At 33.9% G+C, this 11,385-nt stretch overlaps 1 protein-coding gene across 1 annotated transcript; it reads left to right on the plus strand.

The window, feature by feature from the left end:
• The first annotated feature begins 10,135 nt into the window (after positions 1-10,135).
• Positions 10,136-10,696, plus strand: LOC141685512 (uncharacterized). The gene has a single exon (XM_074490606.1). The coding sequence runs from the start codon at positions 10,136-10,138 to the stop codon at positions 10,694-10,696; it is 561 nt and encodes a 186-aa protein (XP_074346707.1).
• Positions 10,697-11,385: the final 689 nt, after the last annotated feature.

The raw sequence follows: 11,385 nt of genomic DNA on the forward strand, positions 1-11,385 counted from the left end.
AAATACAGAGAAAAACCTGAGAAACCGATACATTCCCGAGAATCAAACACACGAATGAAGGCGTTATCGAACTCCGATTCGGGCGTGCAGCATATCAAAACGAAGCTCTCGAAATCTTCTTTCTGAATCAATCATCAGTTTCTTTCCAGAAATCATGGTAATTTTCTTATTTAATTATTTATATTCGAATTATTTGATAATTAAATTATGAAAATTTGTTCTTGATGTTGTTGATGTGATTTGATGCTTCCATGTTGTAGAGCATGTTTTTCTGGTCGATTTGGTATATTATACTTCAAAAATAGAGTTCAATATCATATAGAAATTAAGGTTTGATTTTCTGAAAATTTCTTGAATATGTGTTCTTGGTGTTCTTGAAGAATTCTGAAAATCAAAGTCAATTTTGAAGGTGTTATTGAACACCAAATCACAAGTATGAATATCCGTTTTGAAGCTCTCAACATCCTCTTTCCTATTTGCTCATCAAAATTATCAGAGGACTAGTAATTTATAAAATCGATTTTTAGGGTTCTTATTCAGATTTAGGGGTTTTTAATTTGCTGATTGTTGGCTTGTATAATTGATTGTATTAGATTATGCGTGTTACAAGCTTCGTTTTAAGATGTTAATTGTTGAATTTGGTTCAATAAATAGTAAAATCGCGATTCGCCGGAAAGTACGTCGGGGGTTAATTTCCCGATCGATTACCGGGTTCTAGCGATTGGTGATCGTTGCTGATGTTGTTTCTGAGTTTAGGAGTCGAATTAGAGAATATTTGGAGTTAAAACCGTAAAGATTGGCCTCGTTTTTGCCTGGGAAGTCACCGGAGCTCGGCGGCCGGACGTTTTCCGGTCGTCTTCCTCAATTTTCCGGTCGGCTTCAAGCCCGACCCGGAAATTTCTTCAGGGTCCGTTTCCCTAATTGCTTTGACCCGAATTTGATTCAATTTTTCCCCAAATTCAATTACCTGATTTGTTTCTGGATTTTTCTATTAAAATTTATTTCAAAAACCTTATGTTTAATTCTAAAAATCATTATTTTAATTCTGAAATTTATTTTTAATTCAAAAATAAATCCAAATTATTTAATTAATTAATTTTAGTTGATAATTAATTATTTAATTAATTATTTAATTTAAATATTAATTGATTAATTATTTTAATTAGTTATTAATTAATTTTAATTGATTATTTAATTAGATTTAATTATTTATTTTTGATTTAAAAATTCCGAAAAATAGTTTAGAGCTTTAAAATATTATTTTAAATTATTTTACAGGCTCGATAAATCATATTAAATTATTTTAGGGTGTTTGAACCCTATTATTTTATTATTAAATGATTCGGAGATTGTTTTAATTCCGAAAAATGTTCAAAAATTCATAATAAATAAACCGTTCGTCCGTTTAATACGAAACGAACGCGTACAGACTCAGAAAAATATTCCGCTTTCATTAAAAATACTTTCGAGATCCAAATCCTTTTTGTTTCGAAAGTTCGCTTATTTTACGAGTCATTCTGAGTCGATTATTGATCGATAAATCATATTTTGACCCAATTTCAGTTTTAAACGTAACGACTCCTGTGTCATATGAATTATGTGATACGTGAGTTATGTGATTACGTGTTATATGAATTATGTGTGTATGTGGATCAAGAGTTCTATGATTGTCTGTTATATTTATGGTGGGCTATCGTATGGGTAGACGATAGGATTTTGACGCGTAGTTCGTCGAGTGATTATCGTTTAGACAATTAAAGCTATATCTTTTAATTATAGATGCGGATCTCTCGAGTTGATCAGGACAAGACGTTGGATAAAGAATGAGATGGAATGGCATTTGGATATTTGGCTTCTAGCAATCGCATGACCAGCATATCGGTGAAGTGTTGAAAAGAAAGGCGGTGATGTTGTGAGACAGAATGTCAGAACAGATGTGGTTTTGCGAGTGTGACTAACTGCTAAAATCTCAAAGGCAAGTATCCCTATCATCACTTATCATTCAAGTGATATTTATTTTAAATCTTCTTATGCAAGTATTGCTTTCCCTATTCTCAGTTTAGAATTGATAAATATTTTACATATCGCTAAATTAAATGATTCTGTTTACGCAAGTACCCTCTGCTATTCTATGTTCCGAATAGTCAAGTGATTTTACTTATCCAATTATCGGATTTATGAATGTTTTGGATTTTGAGAAAAGTGATTTGGTTGCGAATATTCCTACCCAAGAATTGGGGGAATAAAATTATTTCGGGTGTCGAGTATCATGACCCCATTTCAATAAAAGGTTTTAAGATTGGATCATAATTGCGTAAGTGACCGGGACGAATGGTCCAGCGGAGGGCTATTTCTAAGTGCCATATGAAATATTATGACACCATTTTGCCACAGGCTAGTTATGCCTTTTATTTGAGTACTAGTGATTTTGGGGTCACGTTTCTACGAATCATGACCTTATGCTATCACACGGGCTGATCAGCATGTGATAGTACGTCCGTCGGAGAATGATCATAATCTAAATTATCATATCATTTTTGATATTCATAGAAAAAATAATTTATCAACTGTTTCTGTTTTGGAATAATGGTAAAGTGCGGTTTTGATTCAGATTTTGAATTATGTGGATACTTAGTTTGTTGTTAAATATCAAAGGTGGTATTAGTATAGATGATTGATGTTGACTTCAGTATGGAATGTTGTGAGCATCAAAGTTCGTAGTGATATCTAATTTGATATGACAGCAAAATAAGTATTAATTTGAAGAGTTCGGTTTTGAATAAAGTTTATGATTCAATCCATAATCATTGTCTCATGTTATTGTGGTTTACGATATTTCCGTAAACACTGTTTTATGAGTTTTATTCTCGTTATGATTCAAAGTATTGTTGAAGCACGTCGCTGGAAAATATAAAAAGGGTTTTTGAATACAATTAAGGAATCAATTCTGGGATTCCTCAACTAAAATTTTATGATTCAACAATTATGATTTTAGATGTGTTGCTCTGATGCAGATGTCAGTTTTATATCAAACGACCCTATATATGCTATAATGATCTTGCTGAGCATTTCTTTCGCTCATACTTGCCTGTTTTCAAATTTAACCTCCAGTAAGGGTTTAGCTTGCGCTAGTTAGCTGCGTAATTCGAGGAAGCAAAGAAGAAGCTTTTGGAAGATGGTTGGTCCAGGGTTTGCGGGCTAGTGTAAGTTTTATTGTATAAAGTTGTTTATATTATATTATATTATAGTTGTGTATTTTATTTAGGCCTAGTATACTTCATTTCGAAGTTATACTAGTGGGTTTAATTTTGAGTTGGAATTTATTGAAAAGAGTTTTAAAAGAAAGTGAAAAATTTATTTGTGGAACTTGGATTTCTTGTTTCTAGAACTGTAACCTTAAAAGATCTTGGATTAGATTGGGGTCATAAATGATAAATATCTTCCGCTGGCATTTATTTATTGATTAAACAGGTTGATTTGGATAGAAGTTTTATAGTGACGACCAAATCCTCTGACCCCGGATTTGGGGGCGTTACAGGTTGGTATCAGAGCTGAGGTTATAGTAAACTAGAAACGAGAGTGTGTAGGAGTGTGTATAGCTATGTGAGGACGTTTGAGCTCATATCGAGTTCGTGTTGGACTATCGGATATAGTACCAACGATTAAGATAAGATAAGGCAGATTCGTTCGAGATGGTTGTGTTGAGCTGGATGGAGCTCCGGGAAGCTGCAAACTTCTATGGTGGAATCATCCGAGACTACGATTTGACCACGATGAAGATTATCGATATCCCTTGAATATGAAAAAGTGTCGAGAATCGGATGATGAGTCAACAGAAGAATTCAAATAGAAGATAAGTATTAAGACTTTTGCAATACCTTCTCTTTCTATAATTTCTTTTGGCCTATCTCAAAAGAAGTAATTGTTAGAGGATATATTCCCTAACACTCATTTTCAATCATAACTGTGTTTTAAATGTGCCAGAGGCTGTCATGAAGCCTATTTTTCAGGTTTTGATAGCTCTGTCAAGTTATGATAATAAATTCCACTTTTCTTATTTGGTGGATAGTTTCTTGGTGATGTGACACCAGTTGCTCATTTGGTTTCCGAATTTTGTTCTCTGGATTTCATTTCCTTCAGAATTATCATCTTTGAAATCTTTTCAGTTTTATTCATTTGATTTTGGATTCTTTTGATATTCTTTCATTCTGACTGAGATGAACAACCCTATCTATAGGGGACATAAGGTATACCTGTCTGTGTGATAGGAGTTGGATGGGACGCCATCACTTGTGTGTATTGTGAATACATGAAGGTTAACAACCTTTAGTGGTGTCTTAATTTGGGCACGCAATACCAAGTTCGTTTGATCATATTGATCTCTCCGTTATTCTCTTATTTCAACAATACTTTTTCTCAAATTCAGATTTTGGTCCCGTTATGGCATCAGATTCTTTTCTTTTTGAAATTCCATGATTTTATCAATCCAAACATTCGAAGGTATGCCAATCAAGTTAAGCTGAGTTTTCCTGGTCAAGTCAAAACAGGGTTGTGTGATGGGATTATCAAGAGCAACAGTAGATTGCAATGCGATTAAAATATCAGGGGTGTATAGCGAAGTCAATCTGTTTCTTTATTTATCTTTCTCTCTCTTTCTTTTCTTCCCTCTATCTTTCTCTCTATTCTTCTTTATCGCAATCAGTAAAGCGATTCTATTGAGGAATTGGTCAAAAGAGGTGAATGGAACAGTGGTGCACAGTGAAGCTCCTATAAAAGTTTTATTATACAAGGAATACAAGATTTATTTGAGATTATGGAAAATTGAGGTTATTTGGAAATGGAAAGTTGGCTAAAAGATCCCTTAGTGCTTTCTTCTGCTGATTCCGAAGACGGAATCCTTATAAGGAGGGTAGATTGTAATATCCCATATTTTCAGATATTATTTTTATAATTATTTGGAATTGTTTATATGATTTTATGTGAATTTTGGTGAATTATCTGATAAGTGGAATTGATGTTTGGGTGTTTAGATGTGATATTATTTGAGTATTTGAATTTTTATATGTCCAGAATAAAATATAGATAATTGTGATATTTTTCTGGTAATTTTTGGACTGTTAGATGATTTTATATTGAGTTATGAATTATTAATTATTTTCTGAATAATTACCAAAATTATTTTATAAAGCCGGAATCGTCAAACTTCAATCGTTTTTGCGTTTTTATAACCCGAAACTCTTCGGAGAACTCCTTCCTAACCTAATCTGATAATTCCGGACATTTTCCGTGTTTTGACTTTTTCAATCCGGATTACGGTTTGACCCGTGCGTGGCCCGGCGTAATATTTTCGATACGATAATCATTTCGGTAATCGACAAAAACCCGTATTCTCGAGAGACGGGATATTTTTACGTTATTTTCGTATATAGTGTTTTATAAAAAGCTCGGTTTTGATAATTATCCAATTCTGGTATTGAATTGTATCGTTTTTGTAGTTACTTAGTGGCTAAGCAACTAATTTAACGATCCAAAATGATCCAGAACGATCCAATATTTCATAAATATAAATAGCCTATTTCTTATTTCTTTTATTCCGTTTATTCATTTGCAACCAGTTAAAACACCGTAAATACAGAGAAAAACCTGAGAAACCGATACGTTCCCGAGAATCAAACACACGAATGAAGGCGTTATCGAACTCCGATTCGGGCGTGCAGCATATCAAAACGAAGCTCTCGAAATCTTCTTTCTGAATCAATCATCAGTTTCTTTCCAGAAATCATGGTAATTTTCTTATTTAATTATTTATATTCGAATTATTTGATAATTAAATTATGAAAATTTGTTCTTGATGTTGTTGATGTGATTTGATGCTTCCATGTTGTAGAGCATGTTTTTCTGGTCGATTTGGTATATTATACTTCAAAAATAGAGTTCAATATCATATAGAAATTAAGGTTTGATTTTCTGAAAATTTCTTGAATATGTGTTCTTGGTGTTCTTGAAGAATTCTGAAAATCAAAGTCAATTTTGAAGGTGTTATTGAACACCAAATCACAAGTATGAATATCCGTTTTGAAGCTCTCAACATCCTCTTTCCTATTTGCTCATCAAAATTATCAGAGGACTAGTAATTTATAAAATCGATTTTTAGGGTTCTTATTCAGATTTAGGGGTTTTTAATTTGCTGATTGTTGGCTTGTATAATTGATTGTATTAGATTATGCGTGTTACAAGCTTCGTTTTAAGATGTTAATTGTTGAATTTGGTTCAATAAATAGTAAAATCGCGATTCACCGGAAAGTACGTCGGGGGTTAATTTCCCGATCGATTACCGGGTTCTAGCGATTGGTGATCGTTGCTGATGTTGTTTCTGAGTTTAGGAGTCGAATTAGAGAATATTTGGAGTTAAAACCGTAAAGATTGGCCTCTTTTTTGCCTGGGAAGTCACCGGAGCTCGGCGGCCGGACGTTTTCCGGTCGTCTTCCTCAATTTTCCGGTCGGCTTCAAGCCCGACCCGGAAATTTCTTCAGGGTCCGTTTCCCTAATTGCTTTGACCCGAATTTGATTCAATTTTTCCCCAAATTCAATTACCTGATTTGTTTCTGGATTTTTCTATTAAAATTTATTTCAAAAACCTTATGTTTAATTCTAAAAATCATTATTTTAATTCTGAAATTTATTTTTAATTCAAAAATAAATCCAAATTATTTAATTAATTAATTTTAGTTGATAATTAATTATTTAATTAGTCAATTAATTTAAATATTAATTGATTAATTATTTTAATTAGTTATTAATTAATTTTAATTGATTATTTAATTAGATTTAATTATTTATTTTTGATTTAAAAATTCCGAAATATAGTTTCGAGCTTTAAAATATTATTTTAAATTATTTTACAGGCTCGATAAATCATATAAAATTATTTTAGGGTGTTTGAACCCTATTATTTTATTATTAAATGATTCGGAGATTGTTTTAATTCCGAAAAATGTTCAAAAATTCATAATAAATAAACCGTTCGTCCGTTTAATACGAAACGAACGCGTACAGACTCAGAAAAAGATTCCGCTTTCATTAAAAAACTTTCGAGACCCAAATCCTTTTTGTTTCGAAAGGTCGCTTGTTTTACGAGTCATTCTGAGTCGATTATTGATCGATAAATCGTATTTTGACCCAATTTCAGTTTTAAACGTAACGACTCCTGTGTCATATGAATTATGTGATACGTGAGTTATGTGATTACGTGTTATATGAATTATGTGTGTATGTGGATCAAGAGTCCTATGATTGTCTGTTATATTTATGGTGGGCTATCGTATGGGTAGACGATAGGATTTTGACGCGTAGTTCGTCGAGTGATTATCGTTTAGACAATTAAAGCTATATCTTTTAATTATAGATGCGGATCTCTCGAGTTGATCAGGACAAGACGTTGGATAAAGAATGAGATGGAATGGCATTTGGATATTTGGCTTCTAGCAATCGCATGACCAGCATATCGGTGAAGTGTTGAAAAGAAAGGCGGTGATGTTGTGAGACAGAATGTCAGAATAGATGTGGTTTTGCGAGTGTGACTAACTGCTAAAATCTCAAAGGCAAGTATCCCTATCATCACTTATCATTCAAGTGATATTTATTTTAAATCTTCTTATGCAAGTATTGATTTCCCTATTCTCAGTTTAGAATTTATAAATGTTTTACATATCGCTAAATTAAATGATTCTGTTTACGCAAGTACCCTCTGCTATTCTATGTTCCGAATAGTCAAGTGATTTTACTTATCCAATTATCGGATTTATGAATGTTTTGGATTTTGAGAAAAGTGATTTGGTTGCGAATATTCCTACCCAAGAATTGGGGGAATAAAATTATTTCGGGTGTCGAGTATCATGACCCCATTTCAATAAAAGGTTTTAAGATTGGATCATAATTGCGTAAGTGACCGGGACGGACGGTCCAGCGGAGGGCTATTTCTAAGTGCCATATGAAATATTATGACACCATTTTGCCACAGGCTAGTTATGCCTTTTATTTGAGTACTAGTGATTTTGGGGTCACGTTTCTACGAATCATGACCTTGTGCTATCACACGGGCTGATCAGCATGTGATAGTACGTCCTTCAAAGAATGATCCTAATCTAAATTATCATATCATTTTTGATATTCATAGAAAAAATAATTTATCAACTGTTTCTGTTTTGGAATAATGGTAAAGTGCGGTTTTGATTCAGATTTTGAATTATGTGGATACTTAATTTGTTGTTAAATATCAAAGGTGGTATTAGTATAGATGATTGATGTTGACTTCAGTATGGAATGTTGTGAGCATCAAAGTTCGTAGTGATATCTAATTTGATATGACAGCAAAATAAGTATTAATTTGAAGAGTTCGGTTTTGAATAAAGTTTATGATTCAATCCATAATCATTGTCTCATGTTATTGTGGTTTACGATATTTCCGTAAACACTGTTTTACAAGTTTTATTCTCGTTATGATTCAAAGTATTGCTGAAGCACGTCGCTGGAAAATATAAAAAGGGTTTTTGAATACAATTAAGGAATCAATTCTGGGATTCCTCAACTAAAATTTTATGATTCAACAATTATGATTTTAAATATGCTGCTCTGATGCAGATGTCGGTTTTATATCAAAAGACCCTATATATGTTATAATGATCTTGCTGAGCATTTCTTTCGCTCATACTTGCCTGTTTTCAAATTTAACCTCCAGTGAGGATTAGCTTGCGCTAGTTAGCTGCGTAATTCGAGGAAGCAAAGAAGAAGCTTTTGGAAGGTGGTTGGTCCAGGGTTTACAGGCTAGTGTAAGTTTTATTGTATAAAGTTGTTTATATTATATTATATTATAGTTGTGTATTTTATTTAGGCCTAGTATACTTCATTTCGAAGTTATACTAGTGGGTTTAATTTTGAGTTGGAATTTATTGAAAAGAGTTTTAAAAGAAAGTGAAAAATTTATTTGTGGAACTTGGATTTCTTGTTTCTAGAACTGTAACCTTAAAAGATCTTGGATTAGATTGGGGTCATAAATGATAAATATCTTCCGCTGGCATTTATTTATTGATTAAACAGGTTGATTTGGATTGAAGTTTTATAGTGACGACCAAATCCTCTGACCCCGGATTTGGGGGCGTTACAAACAACCACCTCCACCACCACCAACCCCTACAACTTTCAAATCATTGCAAGCTATGAAACCACCGGAGTTCTGTGGAACTCAAGACCCTGTAGAAGCCCAATCTTGGCTTAAAGAGATGGAGAAAACTTTCACGCTAGCTGTTGTAAGGGAAGAAAAGAAGGTCGATTATGTGTCTTATTTTCTGAAAGGCGAAGTGAACTAGTGGAAGGAGTCAGCCCGTGCTTTAGAAGAAGAAGAAGTTATCAATTGGGATAGATTTAAGAAGATTTTCTTAGTCAAGTATTTTCCGAGGTATATGCAGACTCAAATGAAATTGAAGTTCTTTGAGTTGAAGCAAGAAGGAATGACTGTGGGAGAGTACGAGAAGAAATTCACTGAATTGGCTAGGTTTTTTGGAAATTATGTGGACACGGATGAAAAGAGAGCGAAGAGATTTCAACAAGGATTGAAGCCTTGGCTACGAAGCAGACTGACTGCTTTCGAATTGGCCACATATGCTGAAGTGGTTCAGAAGGCGATGGTAATCGAAGGAGAAAGTAATCAAAACTTGAAGGAGAAAGAGAGTAAGAAAAGAAAGTTTGGAAGTAATGGAGAAGGATCAGTTCAAGGGAGCCAAAGTGGAAAGAGTTTCAAGAAGTTTGTATTCCAGAACCAAGGAGGACCCCGAAGCTTTAAGAAAGGTGTTAATAAGAGTCAGAGGAATAGGATTCAAGGGCCAAGTGGTCAAAGATCCCAGCAAGTAATAAATCTGGAGTGTAATTCTATAACAAGAGACACACGGGTAATTGCAATAAGGTTGACATCATTTGTTATAAGTTCAATTCGAAAGGTCATTATGCGAATGAGTGCCGAAACTTGAAGCCTCATTTTATATGCTTTAAGTATGGAAAGACCGGTCATATGTCAAGGGATTGCAAGACCCCCGGGAACAACAAGTTGATGCAATTAATGGCCGCCCCTTAAAATCAAGCAATGACATCTTCTGTTCCAACTCTTCAACTACCTTCAAATCAACCTTTTGAATCTGCAACTCCAGTATTTCCTCCCTCCTATCCTGCTCCATCTAGGACATTCAACATGAATATCAAGGATTCCGTACAGAATTCTGAAGTTGTGGCAGGTACGCTTTCTGTCAACAACACCAATGTTAAAGTGCTATTTGATTCCGGCGCTACTAGATCTTTCATACCTGAATCTTTTGTTGATAAGTTAAATTATGAAATTGAACTGTTAGTTGAACCCTTATCTATCATTTTGGCTAATGAAGAACGAGTATCTGTTAAAAGTATTTTCCCCCGGTGTAAAGTAGAGATTTCAGGCTATAGTTTCCCTACTTCACTTATACCTTTTCAACTAGGAGAATTTGACGTTATATTAGGAATGGATTGGTTAGAAGAGCATGGTACTCAAATAGATTGTAAGAAGAAGAAACTGATTCTTAAGTCCCCTCAAGGAAATAAGGTAGAGTTTAAAGGGCAGAAACAAGTTAAAACATTTTTAACAATAATTCAAGCTAAAAGGTTGTTAAGATAAGGGTGTGAAGGGTATTTGGCTCATGTAATTGATAGATCTAAGGAGATGTCGAATATAGAAAGTATTCTGATAGTTAACGAATTTCCCGATATATTTCCTGACGAACTTCCTGGATTACCGCCTGACCGTCAAATTGAGTTTTATATCGACTTAGCGCCCAGCGTGGAACCTGTATTGAAGGCACCTTATCGTATGGCACTAGCATAAATGAAGGAATTGGCTAAACAACTACAAGAGTTATTGGATAAAGGAGTTAAAAGGACGAGTGTATCTTCGTGGGGTACTCTAGTTCAGTTCGTGAAAAAGAAAGATGGAAGTATGAGACTGTGCATCAACTATAGGGAGTTGAACAAATTGACCATCAAGAATAGGTACCCTTTACTTCATATTGATGACTTGTTTATCAACTTAAGGGAGCAACTTACTTCTCGAAGATTGACTTGCGATCGGGATATCATCAGTTGAAGATTAAGCGGGAAGACATAACAAAGACTGCTTTCAGGACCAGATACGGACATTACGATTTTCTAGTTATGGCATTCGGATTGACAAATGCACCATCCGCCTTTATGGATTTGATGAACCGGGTATTCAAGAAGTATTTGGACAAGTTTATCATTGTGTTAATCGACGATCGAATATACTCAAAGATGGAGGAAGATCATGCTAAACATCTGAGAATAGCTTTA

Source organism: Apium graveolens, chromosome 9 (assembly GCF_009905375.1).
Source record: "Apium graveolens cultivar Ventura chromosome 9, ASM990537v1, whole genome shotgun sequence".
Taxonomy (NCBI): Eukaryota; Viridiplantae; Streptophyta; class Magnoliopsida; order Apiales; family Apiaceae; genus Apium; species Apium graveolens.